The sequence below is a fragment of the Puma concolor genome, chromosome F2 (genome assembly GCF_028749965.1).
Source record: "Puma concolor isolate L17-30 chromosome F2, mPumCon1.1.hap2, whole genome shotgun sequence".
Classification (NCBI taxonomy): Eukaryota; Metazoa; Chordata; class Mammalia; order Carnivora; family Felidae; genus Puma; species Puma concolor.
The window spans coordinates 66,485,972-66,508,515 of NC_141684.1; the positions used below are offsets into that span (position 1 = coordinate 66,485,972).

Here is a 22,544-nt window from a genome sequence, read left to right on the forward strand (position 1 = left end):
TCCTGAATTTAGTTCAATTTGGTTTACTCTTTAAAATATTTACATAAAAACCAAGTGAAATGTTTAACATACAAAAATATTATCAATTAAGTACAAAATATTCAACCTTTGGTGTTAAAGATTTACTTTAAAAGGAAAACCTACCTCAGTACTACTCTTTTCTACCTGTCTGAACTTTTCAGTGGATTCTTCCTTACCCCTGAGAAACTGATTATATTCTTTGTTGCGTTCAAGTTTCAATCTTTCCTTAAAATAAAAACCAAAAGGTAATGTTAAAATTCCAACTTCAGAAAAAAGTACCTTTATGTCCAATCAAACACATACAACATAAGATATTACCCAGAATCAAGCACTGCTAATAATTTCAAGGATAGAAATAGTTGCAAGGCACGAGAGGGGCAGGAAAAGGTCTGAGACCACCAATGCAATTCCCCACATCCTTTCTTGTCACATTAAAATATGCATTACTATTTTTTAAAAAAATTAAAATATGCATTACTATTTTAAAAAAATTAAAATATGCATTACTATTACTACACACTTAGGTCCAGGTTAACACAGGAAATCATTAATAGAAGGGAGGTGCTTTGGTTGTGAAACATCTCCATTTTATACATTTTATAAGTTACATCACTTAGTTAACATTTTCAAAAAAGCCATGCCCCATAAATCCATGGGATTCTAGGTTTGTTTACCAACAGCAATCTTAGAAAATCCAGGTGCACTCTGCGAAAGGCATTCATAAATAAAACCGTCCCACTAGTAAATACATGAGTGTGTTTGCCAGGAGAGTTGTCAGCATGTTTCCAAGGAGATTTGACCAGGTTACCTTCCTTCTTTCCTTCTCAGGGATATCTCCTGCCTCTATTCCTCCACCCTACAGCCAAAACACCTGCTGCTAACCATTTCTTTCCCAAGTATAAAGAAGTTGCTTGTTGTATTTTAAACATAAGAAGGTAAAATTATCACAGACACTAATATATTATAAGGTAAATGTTTTGTTGAAACACAGGAAATGTTCTTAAGCCTTAATACTTCCACTGTCATTGAAACAGCACAATCTAAAAAAGAGTTAAAGATTTAACTAGGTCATCTTTTGAAGCTTACTACTGCCCATTTGTCTTATGTACTATGTTGTGATCGCTCACCTAGCTTTGCAGTGCTTTATCAGTCCATCTCTAAAGAGTATGGACATATTATTTGTACAGTGACAGCAATACATTCAAATAGCCCCAGACCTCACCCTACATAAAAGCTCAGTATACTCTCATCTACTCATCTCACTGATAACTGTGACACATGAAATGAACTTAAAGCTCAAAACCAATGCTGAAAAATATATATTCTATATACTCAATTAATTCACAGATTAAAGGTATCTTACATTGTTATAAATGTTACGTTCAAAAGTTTTTTAAAAAACAGCACAGAGACTCCGCAGACTTTTTTAAAAGGCATATATTCAAGTATGGGAAATGATATAATCTTCTCCTTGGATTTAAGTCAGGAGTATGTTCTTTAATTATCTTGATGCCTCATAAAACTATTACTCACAATAACTACTCCTATTTACCTACCTTAGCAGATAACCTCTCACCAATAGGAAGAGAAACTCCCAGAGTAGATGGATCTGTTTCACTCGTGGACAGAAAATTTTTCTGTATACATACACATTAAAAAAAATACATTATCTAATTGCCTTTATAAAATGTTCCATAAATGTGTCTTACGTTCTATTTTCTAAGTGATTACTTATGCAGAGCAAAAGAATGAAATGGAGATGAAGACACAAAGTACAATTCTACAGAGTTCATAACAAAAGTAATTAGGAAACAGAATTTTCTTCCAATCAACAACTCCCTGAAGAAGAGAATCAGGTCTTAATTTTCACTTGCTACATACATATATGTATATTCCAGATGATTCAAAAGCATGGGAAAAAAGGAAACTCTTTTTCAATTTATATTCCTCATCTAAACACATATTCTTCATCCTCAGTGCCCTACTGTCCTTTTGTTCTTAAGGCCAATTTAAACTTGCTCACCAAGATCCATGTGCACACTGCAATCATGTTTGTTTACTAATTTTCCTGTAATAATTTATGAGTGGATATCCACTCAAATGCCAGAAGATATAAACTACGAACACTGTTTCCTTATGTGTACCTCCATCCTTGATCATTAAACATTTAGACAATGCAGTGTAGTAAAAAGACCATCAGGTTAGGAGTCAAAAGACATAGGCTCCAGGACTAGCCCCAACACTTAGTTCTGTCACACTGAGCAAGTTACCTAACCTTCCTGACCTAGGCTTCTACCATAAAATGAGAATAGTAACTGCTCTGCCTATCTACCAAAGCTGGCATAATGATCAAAGAGGATTAAAAATGTAAAATCTCGGGGTGCCTGGGTGGCTCAGTCAGTTAAGCGTCCAACTGTGGCTCAGGTCATGATCTTGAGGTCCGTGCATTCAAGCCCCATGTTGGGCTCTGTGCTGACAGCTCAGAGCCTGGAGCCTCCTTTGGATTCTGTGTCTCCCTCTCTCTCTTTCTGCTCCTCTCCCACTCTCGCACTGTCTCTCTCAAAAATAAACATTAAAAAAGAATGCAAAATCTCTTTGAAGGCTATAAAGCAATCACAAGGATTAGAAAAAAATATATATGATCTCCAACTTTCTGGTACTACTACTTTGTAGTCACAATCTAGAAGTTATTTAACTTCTCTGCCTCAGTTCTTTTGTGTGTAAAACAGGGATCTAAATCACTAGCTTATGAGGATTAAATCAATCAATATTTGTTAACCTATGTAGCTCCATGCCTTTTACTTATTCATTAATTATTGACTACCTAAAACAAAAGTTATTTTTTTTGGTGGTAGGGAGACAAAGATAAGAATATATTCCCTATATGTAAGAAATTTACAGTGTTGCTGGGGAAACAAATATGTAAACAAATAACTACAATTTAATGTACCAACTGCTATAATATAGTTATATCTAAAACATTTGGGAACAGTGATTAATAAAACTAAGCGATTAAAAAGGTTTCACTGAATCTGAATTTACAAATAATAATTTACAAATAAGTTGTGCTACAAAAGCTAATATGAAAGTTGGTTGTATAGAACTCTAAACTTACTTGTCAAGGAAAACAATAGGATACCTGACTAAATCCCTGAATCAGTTTAACCCTTATATAAAAAGTACCCTATAAACCTAGCCATTTTGTAGTTATACATGTGCAAAAAACACATTCAGAGTTCCAACCCTTGGAAGACAGAGACACAGCACCCTCACTCCTTCACTGGGCAATTCCCACTCCCTATAAAGGCCCAGGATAATGTTTGAAATTTTCAATAAAATGAAAAACATAATAAGGACAATACAGTGAGTTATTCAAAAGTCTAAATTTTAGTCATTTGCTCATTCATTCAATATTGAGAGCCTATGTCCCAAACTGTTTGAAACATCTGAGTTGCATCAGTGAGGAAAACAAAGATCCCTGCCTTCCTAAAGCTTACACTCAAGCAAAGGAAATTGAAATAATAAACATAAGGACGAGTATGGTATGTTAGTAGATGATAAGTACTGTGACAAAAAAATTAAAAGAACAGGCTACAAACATTCCAGGCTTCTAAAGGATGGGAGAGGGAAGAATAGAAATCTAGAGTTCTCTTTTGGACATGTTCAACATAAGATACCCATTAGATTTCTAAGATAGGTAGCCAAATAGAGTAAGTGTGAGGTTCAGGAGAGAAGTCTGGGCTTGAAATACACATTAATTCAATGTAAAAATTATTCTCCTGAGAATATATTCTCCCTGCAATGTTAGATGACCAAGTGTCTTTTGTTCTAAAAATTGGGAAAGAGATGGTAATTAATTGTTTTAATGGCTCTTCTTGGCAAAATTTAAAGATCTGATTTTTTGTAATTTAACTATCCACACAATCCAAGTCTGGAAGCCACAAAAAAATATCTAAAAAGAGTAGACTTGGAAAATACATATTCTAGCGGTCAAGGAAGCCACTGCAGCCACCTACCCAAATCCTATGTTATTTTCTTTTTCCCTTGCCTTCCTTTCCATGTCCACCTTCTCATATGTCAACCAAAATGTGTCTCTTGCATATTAAGAAACTACTGCTCCTCTATCATAACCACATTCTTGATACTCCAACACCAAAACTCCTTCATATCCATTTGAATTTAAAGATTTGTACTCCTTGATTCTTTTTCTTTCTTGATTCTTTCTCTCCTTCATAAAGGCAATTTCTTCCTATGCCTCCTACCATCATTCTTTTTTAAAATCTTCTATCTATGAAGTAGATAAGTGAAAATGGTAGATACCAGAGGAAAGGAGTGCTGGGTAGATACCAGAGATACCAGAGAACAAAGGAGTGCTGGGAGAGGGGACAAAACTGAGTACGAGGCCAGGGAGGCAGGCTGGAACACAAAAGACTTCAAATGCCATGCTAAGGAATATGCATTTTTATCCAGAAGCTCAGTGAGGAGACAATGAAGTATTTAAATTGGTAAGAAACAGGATCATTGTGGAAAGTAGCATGAACAGACTGAAAATTAGCGGGAAAAGAAGAGTTAAAAATCTGTAGCAGTAATTTAAAATAAACACTAAGAATCTCTAATATGCAGAACTAACAGTCCTAAAATAGTTATTGAGCTCTTCACAGGCTGCTTAAGGAGGTATAGTGTTTCACACATATGAAATTAATAACCTAATCTGAGGTACCTGGCTGGCTTAGTCAGTAGAGCATGCAACTCTTGATCTCAGGATCATGAGTTCAAGCTCCATGTTGGGCATAGAGCCTACTTAAAAAATACATACATACATACATACACAAATAAAATTCCTTTAAAAAAACCTAATCTGATGGTTTCCTATGTGTCTACATCATTATTTTTTACTACTCTCAAAAACAATCTAGTCTAACCAACCCAGGCTGGTAAACCCAATATGCCTCATTCATACAAAGCTAAAGCCTCCCTTCCAAGTCCTTCTTTATTCTATATTCTCCATCTGGAAAACGTCCTCTCCTTGATTCACCCTCTAGTGTATCCAAATTCTACCTATCGTGTCTTACAAAATAACACCTTGGAGTCTCTCCTAATCATTATATCCTTATTAGGTATCAGTTTCTGACCTGTATGATGTCATCTCTACAACCAGACTCTTAAGACCCCTTGAAGACAAATTCGTCTTCATAAGTGCTTAAAAACTGTTGGGTGAATGATGATGGATGCGTGAGATACTTTTTTAAAGTTCTGTAAAACTATAGTGTTTTTGTTTTCCAGTATAAATTTACAAATGCAGTCCATGCATTTGGGTGCAAAAATATTGAGTAATCCAAATCCTGACAACACACTTTAAAAACATCTTAGAATATCCTGAGTATTATTAATTTTAATGTGATTAGCAAAATTAGAAGAAAAAAATTGGCATGCTGAAAACAAATGGGCCATAGAATATTTCTAAAAGATGTATAAGAAAGCAATAAAAATAAATGCAAAGCAGGAATCAAAAGGAATAGTGCCTGATTGTATTAATGGAAAATTATAATGTATAGACTGACATTGGTAAAAGGATACAAAATGTTACCATTCAAAAAGTCAAAATCACAAATGAAGTTATTTTTCTTAATAGTTTGAAAGCAACATCATAAAATGAAAATAACTGCAAGCTACTAGATCTAAAAAAAGAAAAGAAAAGAAAAGAGAAGAAAAGAAAAATGAAAGGAAAACGTTTTGCAGGCAACCCTACCTTTCTTTTCGCTTGTGTAATACCCTAAAGTCAAGGGAAACAAAGTATTCAAAGTTCTTTCTCTCCATGTGCACATCAGAATAAATAAGAAACCACTTAAACATTTGGAACAAACATTACAAAGTATGAAAAAACTATAGAATATCTTGAGATGACTAGAAACATCATGATTGTTTAAAATAATTTGATAACTTCAAAAATAAATTGCATTTGAAAACTACAAGAAATCTTCAGCTTAGAAATTACATAATTTAACCAAATATACTTAAGACAAGGGTTCTGCTAAGTAAATATATTTAATCATAAAGCAAAGACTTGGGAGGTTAAATAAATATATTAAATGAAGTTTTTATAAGCTTAGCTGACAGGAAAATAATTAGCAACTAGAACTCCATGTGTCATTTTAATACATGTTTGGAGGGAGTAGAGGAGTTCGGAATCATAATTGGGCTATTTTAAACCATGATAACTCTACAGAAAACATGAAAAACCAGAACTTACCATCAGATTTAAAATTAAAGCCCACTACCTTGTTCCAAAGGTCGAGTCAATGGTACTAGTTCTCAGCACCATTTTTTTTCTACCAGTGTCATACATGTCACTTAACTTTCACTATAATATCCTACTGCTAGATACCACTGAAAACCAAAAAATTAACACATAGGACTAAAACCTTAGGAAAATAATTTAGGAGAAGAATTCTGAAGCAGAAGATCTGAAGCATAAATTAATAGAATTTATTACCTGAGTAAGATAGCGTCTGTAATCTTGCCTCAATTCTTCTTTTAGTTTATGTTTCTTCCGTTCATAATCTTCCCCAAGTGGTAAACTTAATCCATAATCAATTCCTAGAAAGAGAACTTAAGTAATATAGCTCATTTTCAAACCAATGTCAGTTTCAATACAATATGCTGTCACCAGAGCACAGTAGGTAAGAACACAGTCATGCTGATTCTAAGACCAGGATCAGGATAATGAATTGTGTATTTAAAATATTTCAGTAGGTCATACATTCACATAGGGAAAATATGCCTCCCACCCATGAACCTGTCACCTTGTTCTCCTGCCCAAAATAACCAACATCACTGTTTCTCGCATCTCCTTCCAGAGACTTTATGCATTTATAAACAGATATTTTTAAATTACTGTGTCTGTCTGTGTGTGTGTGTGCATGCGCACGTTTACTTTACCCCCTTTAGATAAATGGTTCTGCATTGTTTGGCATCTGGCTTTTCACAGAGTACAAAATTAAAGCAAAGAAAAGCTGATTACCTTTACTTCCTCACTTAACCCTACTGAAATCTCTATAAAAACAAATACAACAATTTTAAGTTCTGTTTTAATTAATTAATAATGTGATTTTAACCTAAGAATATCTTTATTATAAAATGTTTGAGAAAAAATTATTAAAACTGTGTGGCTCAGGCTGAAATTTCCAAAAACTTTTAATGTTAAGCCACCAATTCTGACTTCACATAAATGGATATTAATTTTTGTTGTGGCAAAATATACATATTACAAAATTTTCATTATAACCATTTTTTTTTTTTTAATTTTTTTTTTTTTTTCAACGTTTATTTATCTTTGGGACAGAGAGAGACAGAGCATGAACGGGGGAGAGGCAGAGAGAGAGGGAGACATAGAATCGGAAACAGGCTCCAGGCTCTGAGCCATCAGCCCAGAGCCTGACGCGGGGCTCGAACTCACGGACCGCGAGATCGTGACCTGGCTGAAGTCGGACGCTTAACCGACTGCGCCACCCAGGCGCCCCATCATTATAACCATTTTTAAGCATATGATTCAGTGGCATTAAGTATTGTCACAGTGTTGTGCAACAATCACCACACACACAAAAGGTGAGCCCACTTCTAGAATTTTTCATCATTCCAACAGAAATTCTGTAAAAGGATGTTAATATTTTAAGGAAAACTTTAATTTTGAATTATGTTTCATTACATAGAGTTCAAAAACCAAATGACATCTTGGGATGGTAACAACAGTGATGGGTGTACAACTTGTAAATACACTAAAAATCAGTGTTGTATAATTTAAATGGGTAAATTTTATACTATGTAAATTATATCTCAATAAAGCAGTTAAAATCAAATAACACTACTTTGGAAACATTTTAACAGTAAAATACTATGTCAAGAAGCACAGATATTGAGTGTTTAGATTTTTGAAGCTCCTCTCCCTTCTTGTACTCCTACCATGTAATACTACAGTATAAAAAAATTATCATTTTTAAAATTTAAATCCAAGGTAGTTAACATATAGTGTAATAATGATTCCAGGAAGGGGTGCCTGGGTGGCTCAGCTGGTTGAGCGTCCGACCTCGGCTCAGGTCATGATCTCACGGTTCGTGAGTTCAAGCCCCACGTCCGGCTCTGTGCTGACAGCTCAGAGCCTGGATCCTTCTTCAGATTCTATGTCTCCCTCTCTCTCTGCCCCATCCCCACTCATGTTCTGTCTCTATCTTAAAAATAAATAAAAAACATTTTTAAAAAATTAAAAAAAAAATAATGATTCCAGGAAGAGAACCTAGTAATTCATCACTTACATATAACACCCAGTGCTCATCCCAACAAACGCCCTCCTTTAATGGCCATGACCCACTTAGCCCATCCCCCAACAAATATGCCTCCAGCAACCCTGTTTGTTCACTGTATTTAAGAGTTTCTTATAGCTTGTCTCACTCTGTTTTTATATTATTTTTGCTTCCCTTCATGTTCATTTGTTTTGTATCTTAAATTCCACATATGCATGAAATTGTATAGTATTTGTCTTTTTCTTATTGCGCTTAGCATAAAACACTCTAGTTCCATCCACATTAGTTGCAAATGCCAAGATGTTATTCTTTTCAATTGCTGAGTATTATTCCATTATAAATACATATATCACACCTTCTTTGTCCATTCATCCATCGATGGACATTTGGGCTCTTTCCATACTTTGGCTATTGTCAACAGCGCTGCTATAAGTACTGGAGGGCATGTGTCCCATCGAATCAGCACTCCTGTATCCTCTGGATAAACACCTAGTAATGCAATTACACGGTCGTAGGGTAGTTCTATTTTTAATTTTTTAAGAACCTCCATACTATTTTCCACAGTGGCTGCACCAGCTTGCATTCCCACCAACAATGCAAAAGAGATCCTTTTTCTCCAATCCTTGCCAACATCTGTTGTTGCCTGAGTTGTTAATTTTAGTCATTCTGACTGATGTGAGGTGCTATCTCATTGTGGTTTTAATTTGTATTTATTTCCCTGATGATAAGTGATGTTGAGCAATTCTTCATGTGTTTGTTAGCCATCTGGATTTGTTTGGAAAGTGTCTATTCATGTCTTTTGTCCATTTCTTCACTGGATTATTTGTTTTTGGGGTGTTGACTTTTGATAAGTTTTTTACAGATTTTGGATACTATCACTTTATCTGATAGGCCATTTGCAAATATCTTCTCCCATTCCACTGACTGCTTTTTAGCTTTGCTGATAGTTTCCTTTGCTTTGCATAAGTTTTTTATGTTGATGAGGTCTCAATAGTTCATTGTTGCTTGTTTCCCTTGCGTCCAGAGACATGTAAGAAGTTGCTGCAGCCAAGGTCAAAGAGGTTGATGCCTGCTTTCTCCTTGAGGAATTTGATGGCTTCCTGTCTTACACTAATGACTTTCACCCATTTTTTAGTTTAATTTTGTGTGTGTGTAACAAAGTGGTCCAGGTTCATTTTGCTGCATGTCGCTGTCCAGTTTTCCCAGCACCACTTGCTGAAGAGACTGTCTTTATTCCATTGGATATTCTTTCCTGCTTTTTCAAAGATTAGTTGGCCATATGTTTGTAGGTCCATTTCTGGGTTCTCTATTCTGTTCCATTGATCTGAGTGTCTGTTTTCGTGCAAGTACCATACTGTCTTCATGATTACAACTTTGTAATATAGTTTGAAGTCTGGAACTGTAATCTATTATGTGATCTATTCTGGAGATGTTCCATGTGCACTTGAGAACAATGTGTATTCTGCTGCTTTAGGATGAAACATTCCCAATGTATCTGTTAAGTCCATCTGGTCCAGTGTGTCATTCAAAGCCATTGTTTCCTTGTTGATTTTCTGCTTATATGATCTGTCTGTTGCTGTAAGTGGGGTGTTGAAGTCTCCTACTATTATGGTATTATTATCAATAAGTTTATATTTGTGATTAATTGATTTATATATTCCAGGTGCCTCCATGTTGGAGGCATAAATACAATTGTTAGATCTTCTTGGTGGATAGACCCATTATGATATAATGCCCTTCTTCATCTCTTGCTACAGTCTTTATTTTAAAATCTAGATTGTTTGATATAAGTGTGGCTACTCCAGCTTTCTTTTGGCGGCCATTATTATGATAGATGGTTCTCCATTCCCATACTTTCACTCTGCAGGTGTCTTTAAGTCTAAAATGGGTCTCTTGTAAGCAACATATACATGGGTCTTGTTTTCTTATCCATTCTGTTACCCTATGTCTTTTGATTGGAGCATTTAGTCCATTGAACTTTAGAGTGAGTACTGAAAGACATGAATTTAGTGCCATTGTTGTGCTTGTAGAGATGGACTTTCTGGTGATGTTCTCTGGTCCTTTCTAGTCTTTGTTGCTTTTGGTCTTTTATGTTTTGTTTCGTTTTTTCTCCAAAGAGTCCCCCTTAAAATTTCTTGCAGGGCTAGTATAGTCGTCACGAACTCCTTTAGTTTTTGTTTGTCTGAGAAACTCTTTATCTCTCCTATTTTGAATGAAAGACTTGCTGGATTAAAAATTCTCGGTTGCATATTTTTCAGATTCAGCATATTGGATATATCCTGCTACTCCTTTCTGGCCTGCCAAGTTTCTGTGGATAGGTCTGCTGCAAACCTGATCTTTCTTCCCTAATAGGGTAAGGACTTTTTTCCCTTGCTCCTTTCATAATTCTTTCCTTGACTGTGTATTTTGTGAATTTGACCATGATATGCCTTGGTGATAGTTGGTTTTTGTTGAATCTAATGGGAGTTCTCTGTGCTGCTTGGATTTTGATGTCTGTGTCCTCCCCAGATTAGTCAAGTTTTCTGTTATAATTTGTTCACAGAAACCTTCTGCTCCTTTCTCACTCTTCTCATCTTCTGGGACTCCTATGATTAGAATGTTATTCCTTTTTAATAAGTCACGGAGTTCTCCATGTCTTGTAATGTGATCTTTTACCTTTGTTTCCCTCTTTTTTTCTGTTTCATTATTCTCCATAATTTTATCTTCTAAATCACTAATTCGCTTCTCTGTTTCATCCACCCTGGCTGCTAAGGCATCCATTCAAGATTGCATCCCAGTTACAGAATTTTTAATTTTGTCCTGACTAAATTTTGTATCTTTTATCTCTGCAGAAAGGGATTCTATGCATTTTTCAATATCAACTAATATTCTTATTATAGTGTTTCTACATTCTAGTTCAGGGATCTTGCTTATATCTGTACTAATTTAGCCCTTGGCTGTCATTTCTTCCCGTTTTCTTTTGGGGTAAATTCCTTCATTTTGTCATTTTGGAGGAAGAAAAAAACTGATAAAATACAAAATTTTAATTTAAAATTAAAAAAATCAAATATGTAATACTATAGTATAAAAATTATCATTTCTAGGGGCGCCTGGGTGGCGCAGTCGGTTAAACGTCCGACTTCAGCCAGGTCACGATCTCGCGGTCCGTGAGTTCGAGCCCCGCGTCAGGCCTGGGCTGATGGCTCGGAGCCTGGAGCCTGCTTCCGATTCTGTGTCTCCCTCTCTCTCTGCCCCTCCCCCGTTCATGCTCTGTCTCTCTCTGTCCCCAAAATAAATTAAAAAAACGTTGAAAGAAAAAAAAATTTAAAAAAAAATTATCATTTCTAAACAGAATAAAATTATTTTCCTTAATGAAAATATAGATGAAATAACTGCAGTTTATAAACTGCTATGAATTTCACCATATATGTGTACTTTAAATTTTTTTTTTTCAACGTTTATTTATTTTTGGGACAGAGAGAGACAGAGCATGAACGGGGGAGGGGCAGAGAGAGAGGGAGACACAGAATCGGAAACAGGCTCCAGGCTCCGAGCCATCAGCCCAGAGCCTGACGCGGGGCTCGAACTCACGGACCGCGAGATCGTGACCTGGCTGAAGTTGGACGCTTAACCGACTGCGCCACCCAGGCGCCCCCCATATTTGTACTTTATTCGCACACAATGCACCTAAATGATGGGACTTACCATAAAAGTATTATATCTCTGCTTTATTACATCACTGAAATATTTCAGGGGGGAAGGACCCATGCAGTATAAATATAAATGAATGTCTGTTGATTTTTATGGAATAATTAAATTCCACTTTCCACCATGAACACCATGGAATTCTCTTGATACATACCTCTGGCTTCCATAATCCTGGTAATAGTGGGTAAAGCAGAGGATTCCTTAGAATCCTCTCACTGATGCTCTCAACACTCTCCCAAAAATATCCCATATGCTTAAAACTTTAAATCATCCTAGAAAAGCATTCTTTCCTCAAAAAGAATCTAACTTTATTTTTAAAGATAACAGAATTGAAGCCTAAAGAGAGAAATTTGTGATTCTCACATTCAGAATAGAGTATCACACATGGAACAAAACTATGAAGTCAATGAATGTAAGGCCATGCTTTCTTCAATTTTATAATGCCTGGCATACAAGCTATACCCAAGAAACGTTCACACAATGAATGTATGAATGAGTATGAATGAGAGAATGGGAAAAAACACAATTCTTGATATTTCATTTCTGCTTTTAGGCAGTCTGACTGCATGGAAAGCATAATAAGTAGTAACTAAAGTTACATATCCTTAGTCACAATGGTTACTCTGTTGTGTCAAGGAGAAAAAGAAAACAAGGATGATGCTTCCCACCATGTGAGGCTTTCCTACTCGGGGAACAGTAATTTACAGCTTTCTGAAGTCATATATTTAGATTTTACCACTGTTTTCCAATCCTGCTTGCTGGATTTATGTGGAAGAATAGAAACTAAAATATGATTTTCAATTATAAATTACTATTTATACTGATTTCAATTTTATTTATCAAGAATATTTGCTTTTTACTATTAACTCAAATAATACTGTCTTAAAAGACAAGGAAGAATAATACATAATGCCTTCTGAATTAGTTTAAATGTTATTAGTTTAAGGTTTAGTCAACAGAAAATACTAACTTTTTAATTCTTCTTTTGTCATCCAGTACCAACACTTCATGGCATTAGAGGTAGGTAAGAGAAAATTAAGAACTGTATGGAACAATTTTAATATTCTGTTCATTTTAAACTATGCATTAACTATGGCATCTCGATGGACTTAATGAGCTAAGAAACATGGTCAGACTTACTTATTCAGAGTAGTTGTCTTATGATGGTTCTAGTGGCAAGTAAAGCAGTAGTCACCTTAGGGTCATTTGAAGTGATGTCACTTCACCAAGTACAACATCAGTGACTCTAAGCCAGTTAACATTATGCTTCAGAATTACATCAATTAGAAGTATTAGTTTCTATAGTGGCTATGGGCTAAATAAACTATTCAAAATAAAGTACACAATCTTTTTAAAATTAATTTACTTCTAACATAGCACTCATAATAAATGCTTTATAAAACAAATTACCATGGAACACTTAGTTTTTTCTTTCATTATATCACCATCAGAAGTTATTATGTAAACATAATCAAAAGACTAGTTATAAGAAATAATAAAAGGACTTTTCATGAACAGGTGAGTTATCAAGTGACATGACTGCTTTAATAGAGGAGGACACTGTACTCAAACTTTAGCTATAAAGGTATGACTACAAAGGACTCACTTGACTTATACAAACTGCAAAAAGGCAGTAGAATGTCTGGCATTTAATCTGTAATAAGAGAAACCTAAGACTACAAATGCTGAAAAGAATGTTAATTGAAAATGTAACTTAAAAAACTAGAAAACCATCAACAATTTCCTGTTGCCTGAGTTCCAAAATCTTTAAATTAACTGTAGTATTTTTAGCTTAGTCTAAACCTCAGAGCTTCTCTGCAATTGATAATTCTGCAGTTGCTTCTTTTCTGATACTTTTTAAATTAAACAATGGAATTTATTTCTTCCTTATTCTTTTCCAAATTTCCATGAGTATAATCGTATTTAAAAAGAATTTTTAGGGATGCCTGGGTAGCTCAGTAGGTTAAGCATCCAACTCTTGCTCTCAGCTCAGGTATTGATCTCATGGCCTTGAGTTCAAACCCCATACCCAGCTCCACGTTGGCAGTGAAGCCTACTTAAAAAAAAAAAAGTAAGATAAAATAAGATGATTTTTTAAAAATCACACAAAAATTCTAGTAACAAGAGTAAAATCTCTTTATCTTACTTTGTTCATCTGTAATCACTTTACTTGATTTCCAAAATAATTACTTCTGAGCATGAAAAATAAAATAAATCAAGAAAATTTTAGAGCCTAAAATACAGATCAACAGTATTTTGACATAAGATTGAGAGTTATTACCTGGATAAAAAACACATAGGGACTATGGTCATGGAAGATGGATCCTTCAAGTACCCAAAGTTTAGTGTGGGAATTGAAAAGGAACCAGAAAAAATGAAAAGGTGTGTGTTGGGAGTCCTCAGAGGTACCTTCTGGGTGATTCACTAGAAAGATTCACAGGATGCATTATACTCATAATTACGGTTCTTCCCCAATGGAATCACATAGGACATGCTTAATTCTTCCAGCAACAAATTCTGACAACATATGTGAAGCTCATTAGAGACTCAGTGCCCATAGTTTGTTTGGAGCTGTTCAGACAGGCACCCTTTGTCTAGCACATATCAAGATTCCAGACTCCCCAAAAGGAAAGCAGGTGCTCTGCATAAGTCACATGGTTTATAAAATTTAGGCACAATGAGCCTTATCATTTAAGGTAAGTTTTATGTCAGTATAGGGAATTGTCTGCTAGCTAAGTTCCAGATACTAGCCAAAGATCAGCCTTGCAACCAGGCCCTTCTAAGGATAGTCAGTCCCAGACCTGCTTTTTTCCTATGCAAGGAGGAACTAGTAAGATCAGAGGAAAACCAGAAGACTCTAGAAGCCAAGTGAAGAAAATACTTCTAGAAGTGGTAAGATGTTAGGTGGAGCAGTTAAGTTGAAAAATATAAGATTTGAGGGGCACCTGGCTGGTTCAGTCGGTGAAGCGGGCAACTCTTGATCTCGGGGTTGTGAGTTTAAGCCCCATGTTGGGTGTGGAGATTACTTAAAAATAAAATAAAATCTTTGGGAAAAAAAAAGAAAGAAAGAAAAATATGAGATGTGAGAACCGCTCATTAAATGTTGCTATGTAATGGGCTATTATTACCTTGATCTTTGTGGGTGAGCAGCACAAAAGCAAGCCTGATTGGACAAGTTTGACAGAGACGAAGGTGAGAGGACTTGGAGATAATAAATATAGACAACTCTAACTTTTGCTAAAAAGAACCTAGAAATTGACAGTAGCTGGAGAAACATAAAGGATTTTATAAAATAGGAGATATTATAGCAATGCATAGATTCTGAAATAAATGATCTAACAGGAAAAATATCTGTGATTCAGATAAGGAACAAAATTGATGAAGTGATAGTATTTTCAGTCAAAAGGGAAGACAAGATGCTACATAAGTAAAGCAGTTGGTCTAAGGCACAATGACAATCTCTGGTAATAGAAGACAAGGCAGAATATATGGTACAGGTGTGGGTTGGCTGACAGATGGAAGGAAATAAGGGTAAATTCTAATTGCTTCGATTTTTGCAGTGAAATACAAAGTAAAACCATGGGCTGGGGACTGGAGAATAGAATTTATACAGAGAGGAAAAAGATGAAACAGCTGCCTTGTAGTCAAACAGCAAATATTAGGGAAATTTAGTAGAACCACCAACAGGATTGAGGACCCACCTTGTATCAGTAGTCAGTACTTTATAAAACAAAGGGAAAGAAAGGCAAGAAAGATGAGGGGGTGCAAGGGAGTCAATATACTGGACCACAGAATTTAGACTGCATAAGGAAGGAAATAATGAAAGAGTAGGTCCATAAGGGAGTTGAATCAATCAATGGTAGGTCGTAGTAATGTCCATTATTTGGAATGTCAATTACTTGCACTATTTGTTGGAGGCAGGGTACAAGATAAAATTAGCTGGAAAAAAAATGGAAGTGGTCATCAAAGAAAATATTTGCAACTATAATTCAGTTACTGGCAACATAAGTCTAGGATATGACAATTAGAGTAGGTAGCTAAGGAACTGAAAACAGTATCATGAGATGAAGAAGTCAAGAAACTTAAGAGGTACTAAAGTCAAGCTGTATTACAAAGCTGTAATCATGAAGACAGTACATACTGGCATAAAAACAGACACTCAGATCAATGGAACAGAATAGAGAATCCAGAAATGGACCCACAAACATATGGCCAACTAATCTTTGACAAAGCAGGAAAGAATATCCAATGGAATAAAGACAGTCTCTTCAGCAAGTGGTGCTGGGAAAACTGGACAGCAACATGCAGCAAAATGAACCTGGACCACTTTCTTACACCGCACACAAAAATAAACTCAAATGGATGAAAGACCTAAATGTAAGACAGGAGGCCATCAAATTCCTCAAGAAGAAAGCAGGCACCAACCTCTTTGACCTTGGCCACAGCAACTGCTTACTCAACATATCTCCCAAGGCAAGAGAAACAAACACAAAAATGAACTATTGAGACCTCATCAAAATAAAAACCTTCTGCACAGTGAAGGAAACAATCAGCAAAACCAAAAGATAACCAACAGAATGGGAGAAGGTATTTGCAAATGACATATCAGACAAAGGATTAGTATCCAAACTCTATAGAGAACTTATCAAACTCAACACCCAAAAAACAAATAATCCAGTGAAGACATGAGCAAAAGACATGAATAGACACTTCTCCAAAGAAGACATCCAGATGGCCAATTGACACATGAAAAAATGCTCAACATCACTCATCGTCAGGGAAATACAAATCAAAACCACAATGAGATACCACCTCACACCTGTCAGAATGGCTAACAACTCATAACAACACATAACAACACATAACAACAACAGATATTGGCGAGGATGTGGAGGAAGAGGATCTCTTTTGCACTGCTGGTGGGAAGACAAACTGGTGTGGCCACTCTGGAAAACAGTATGGAGGTTCCTCAAAAAATTAAAAATAGAACTACCCAATGACTCAGCGATTGCACTACTAGGTATTTATCCAATGGATACAGATATGCTGTTTCGAAGGGGCACATGCACCCCCATGTTTATAGCAGCACTATCAACAATAGCCAAAGGATGGAAAGAGCCCAAATGTCCATCGATGGATGAATGGATAAAGAAGATGTGGTATATATATATATACACACAATGCAGTATTATGCGGCAATCAAAAAGAATGAAATCTTGCCATTTGCAACTACATGGATGGAACTGGAGGGTATTATGCTAAGTGAAATTAGTCAGTTGGAGAAAGACAAATATCATATGACTTCACTCATATGAGGACTTTAAGAGACAAAACAGATGAACATAAGGGAAGGGAAACAAAAATAATATAAAAACAGGGAGGGGGATAAAACATAAGAGACTCTTAAATATGGAGAACAAACAGAGGGTTACTGGAGGGGCTGTGGGATGGGCTAAATGAGTAAGGGGCATTAAGGAATCTACTCCTGAAATCATTGTCGCACCATATGCTAACTAACTTGGATGTAAATTTAAAAAAAAAAAAAAAAATAGGGGAGCCTGGGTGGCTCAGTTGGTTGAGCGTCTGGCTTCGGCTCAGGTCATGATCTTGCGGTTTGTGGGTTTGAACCCCGCATCGGGCTCTGTGCTGACAGCTCAGAGCCTGGGGCCTGTTTCAGATTCTGTGTCTCCCTCTCTCTCTGTTCCTCCCCTACTTATGCTCTGTCTCTCTCTCAAAAATAAACATTAAAAAAAATTTTTTGTAATAAAAATAATTAGATTAATTCACGATTGCAATGGGCTAACACTGAAGAATAGTCTTTTTATCCATCTCCAAAAAAAAAAAAAAAAAAAAGCAAGTGAGTACAAGAGACTATAATGTTGTAAATTTCAAAGATGTCAAGTTATAGGGAGGACAGGAGGCATGATAGTATGGAAGTCCCAAAAGAAGAACATGTCATTTACTCCAACTCCAAATTAAATTAGGTAAGAATGCAGTACAGCATCTGACACATAGTAAGCACTCAATATAGGTTATTTGGTAGTAGTAGCAACAACAACTGCAGCAACAGCAGAAAGAATAGTGGACTTTAATGTTTTTAATACATTTAATTTTTTATTTACTTATTTTGGGAGGGTGAGGGGGATTGGACAAGGGAGGGGCAGAGAGAAAGGGAGAGAGAGAATCCCAGTCAAGTTCCATAGGGCTCAATCCCAGGAACCATGAGACCATGACCTGAGCTGAAATCAAGAGTCAAACGCTCAACCAACTGAGTGACCCAGACGCCCCTGAACTTTAATATTTTTACTGACCCTTCAAATATTAGGATCTTTCTTAATTTAAATTACGGTTTTTGGTTTCTCTTGCAAACGTATAAAGTATCAGGAAATCTAAATTTTCTGTCAAATCCCAAAATACCTACTAATTTTAAGCACATCCTACTATGGAAAGCAAAGAAAACTTTCTCCCAGAAGCCCAATTTTTTAAAGTTGAGAAATACTGTATGTACAGCAAAAAGTACAACCTTAAGTATAATGCTCAAGGAGTTTGTTCAAACATATGCACTCATAAAAAACTATTTCTTTACGCCTCAGAAGGCACACTTATGCTCCTTCCCCATTAACACTCCCTCCCAAAGTTCACAAGTATTCAGACTTCTATCAGTGTGGATGTACTGGATCTGTTTCTTGAACTTCAAATAAAAAGCTTGTCATCTTTTGCATTTTACTTTCACTCAATGTTATGTCCATCAGAGTTAGCCACGCAGCTATATGCAGCAGTGGTTCACTCTTTTCACTTTGTGTCTTCTCTCATTGTATGAATACAGTACAACTTTTTTTAATCCATCCTACTGTTATCAGGCATTTGAGCTTATTCATGCTGTTTGGGAGGGTGGGGAGAGCACTATTATAAACAAAATTCCATTGACATTCTTGTACACGTCTTTCAGTGGACACATGTATTTCTCTTGGCTATATTCCTAGGAGTAGAATTGTTGGGTCACTGGATAAGGTCACAGGGTTTAGTTGAGATTGCCAGTTTTTCCAAGTTGCATTATTATCCATTCCTACCAGCCACTGGCCCACTCTTGGTTCTGTAAGTTCTTTAAATACAAGACATCATACTTGTGTGTAATGATGTCTTACTGTAGTTCCAATTTGTATTTTCCTAATGACTAATGATGCCAAGCACCTTCTCAATGCATTTGGATTTCCCTCTTTTAAGAATAGCCAACCAAGTGTTTTGTCCATTTTCAGATTTCAGTCTTTTCATATTTTCAGTCTTTTTCTCACTGATATGTAAATTTTATGTACACACACATATAAACATACGTGAATCTTATACATATGGCTGCCTTTTCCCATTCTTATGTATTGTGATGAATAGTTTTCTCCACCAGGAGTTTATTGTTGCGGGCTGGATGGCTTTTACTAGAACAACAATGACATCTTTAATCCTATCAGGGTTCTCTTCCACAGTGTTGACAATCCTTTCCATGCAGTACCATATGTAATGAGCTATAAAGGTTCATACAACTCCCTGATTTAGAAGCTGAATTAAATATGTTGTGTTTGGGAGCAAGTAGGCCACTTCTACACCTTTAGTGTTGAACTCATGGGGTTCTGGGTAGCAAGGGGCCTTGTCCAACATCAACAGATAGTGATACCAGGAACAAAGCAAACATCAATGGAATCAATCTAGAAAAAAAGTTCTTATTGTCTAGCCCTTCTTGTCATACAACCAAAAGACTAGTAGCTGGTGTTTATCTTTTCCCTTCAAGACTCAACGATTAGCAGCTTTAAATGTAAAGGCAGTCCTGATCATAAACCCAAATGCATTTGCACAAAACAGTATGGTTAGCCTAGCCCCTCCTGCCTTAAATCCTGGTGCTCGCTTTTTTTTCTTACTAACAAATGTCCTTTATGGCACTATTTCTTTCTTTTTTTTTTTTTTTTTTTTTTTTTTAGAATAGGACATCTTCATCTGCCTTAAAACCGGTTCAGGCAAATATCCTTTCTCCTCAGTGATTTTCTTAGTGCTATCTAGAAACCTGTCTGCTGCCTCTTCATCAGCAGAAGCTGCTTCTCCTGTTATCTTGATTATTTAAGTTAAACCTCTTTCCAAAATTATCAAACCACCTCTTTTTGCCATTAAATTCTCCACCTTTAGATTCTTCACCTTCCTTTTACTTTTAAGTTGTCACAAATCATGGTAGTATTTTTCTTTTTCTCAAATCATAGTAGTGTTTATAGGTATGACTTTCTTATAGCAATCCTGCATCCACATAAAAGCCCATTTTCAATATAAGATGAAAAGGCATTTCACAAAAAGTGCAAGGTTTTCATACCCACTGACCTAGCATGGCTTCATGAATTTCCTTTCCTTTTCTTTCTTTCCTTTTAACAATGGTTCTTACATTAGATTCTTTTATCTTGAAATGGCAGGCAACCATAACTGCAGACCCTAATCTACATATCAAGCAATTCCATTTTTTCTTGTAATATGACTTTTCTCTGCTTCTTGGGAGCACTCCCAGCATCACAAGAGGCATTTTGTTTGGGTCCCATGGTGTAACTCAGTTTACAACATTGCACTAAACACAAAAACATGAGAAAATCACAAGAGATTGCTTTGTACCGCAATACATCATTTATTGAAGATGAACTGCCTTCTCAAGAGACGATCAGCATCACATGGCTTTTTTTTTTTAATTTATTTAAGTAATCTCTACACTCAATGTGGGGCTAGAACTCATAACCCAGAATCAAGAATTGCATGCTCTTCCAAATGAGCCAGCCAGGCACCCCAGCATCACATGGCTTTTTAAGTGGCTACTCCCAACACTTGAGCTCATCACAACAGCAATAGAAGGTAGATACAAAATTATTACAGTACAACAGTATGTACTACAGTTAATTGTACACAGTTTCGATTTAATAGTGCATCTTGATATTTATTTACATTTCTTTCTCTTGTATTTGAAAGACTGCACATACTGTGCGCAGGAGAGAGAAAAAGCCAAAGTAGACTATGCTGTCAACACAGAGCCCAACAAAGGGTTCCAAACTCATGAACTATGAGATCATGACCTGAGCCAAAATCAAGAGTCAGATACTTCTCCAACTGAGCCACCCAGGTGCCCCTACATTTCTCTTGAATACAAATGACACCATATACAGTCTGTGTTCAGGGCATAATTTTGATAACTTTTAACTTTTAATAGATCTGTATACATTTTAAGACAATGAATGATAAAATAGACTAGTATCCACATATTTTTAACATTCACAATACACCTTTCTTAATTTTTTTCGATATTTCTAGGCTAAAAGGTTCATCTGTGAAATTTTTCAAATTGTCACAAATCTCCAAAAACGTTTCTCATATTTATTGAAAAAAACCACGTATAAATAGAACCCCTGCCCCCACCGCGCCCAGTTCAAACTCCTGCTGTTCAAGGGTCAACTATATTTTATTCTATTTGTTGCTACTGCAAATGAAACTGTTCACTAAAGATTTCCAGATTGTTCTAATATATAACCAAAACAGCTTACATATTTTTTTATTGATCTCATATTCTGTTAACTTCCTAAGCTCATTTATTAATTCTAATAGCTTTTTTATAGATTCTTAGAATTTTCTCCAAACAGAATTATGTCATCTGCAAACAAGGGCAGTTTTTCTTCTTAACCTTGATGCCTTTTATTTATTGTATTTTTTCATCACGCTGGCTAGAACTTTCAGTACAAAGTTGAATGAGGTGATAAGAATACACATTCCTGTCTTGTTCCTTGTAAGGAAAGCTGACAGTCATAAACATTATGTATGATGTTGGCTGTAGGTTTTTCATAGATATCCTTCTTCAGAAATCAAAATCTTTTATTCCTAGTTTGTTGACAGTTTTTATAATAAATCAGTGTTGGATTTGTCAAATACTTTTTCTGCGATTATTGAGATAATCATGTGCTTTTTGCCCTTAACTCTATTAATCTGGTGTATTAATTTAGACATGTTAAAACTAAAAACTGCACTACTATGACAAAGCTCACCTGGCCAGAGTGTATAATCATTTTTATGTGTTGCTAGTTTCAATCTGTTAACATTTTGTTTAGGATTTCTACATCTATATTCGTTAACACATACTGCTTTGTAATTTTCTTGTGGAAACTTTTTCTGGCCTTGATATCAGGATAATACTAGCCTCACAAAATGTGTTGGGAAGTGTGCATTTCTCTTTTAAATTTATCAAGTACTGGTATTATTTCCTCTTTAAATGTTTGGTAGAATTCATCAATGAAGTCATCCATGCTTGGGCTTTCCTTTGTGAAAGATTTTTAATGAAGAATTCAATTTCTTTACATGTTAGAGATCTATTTAGATTTTGCATTTCTTCTTGAATCAGTTTCAGTAATTTGGGACTTTCCAGGAATTTATCAATTTTGTCTAAGGTGTCCAACTTGTTGGCATAACAATACACTTGCAATATTAGTTAAGCCAACAAACACTCAAGATTTATTAGTGCTAACAGTTACGTGAAAT

The 22,544-nt window shown here is 35.6% G+C and overlaps 1 protein-coding gene across 9 annotated transcripts in view; it reads right to left on the reverse strand.

Moving 5' to 3' along the window:
* CSPP1 (centrosome and spindle pole associated protein 1) overlaps positions 1–22,544 on the reverse strand; it is a 153,260-nt gene that overhangs the window by 112,149 nt on the left and 18,567 nt on the right. For 7 of the 9 annotated variants that reach the window (XR_015246755.1, XR_015246756.1, XM_086695382.1 and 4 more), the window contains exons 3-6: positions 6,515–6,618; positions 5,771–5,794; positions 1,578–1,658; positions 145–246 (exon numbers count right to left, since the gene is read on the reverse strand). Coding sequence is in view for 7 of the 9 variants with exons in the window: in XM_086695382.1 (XP_086551508.1) it covers positions 145–246; positions 1,578–1,658; positions 5,771–5,794; positions 6,515–6,618 (311 nt within the window). In the remaining 2 variants the exon portion in view is untranslated. The remainder of the gene's footprint in view (positions 1–144; positions 247–1,577; positions 1,659–5,770; positions 5,795–6,514; positions 6,619–22,544) is intronic. The other 2 variants (XM_086695380.1, XM_025922476.2) reach the window with 1 other exon arrangement.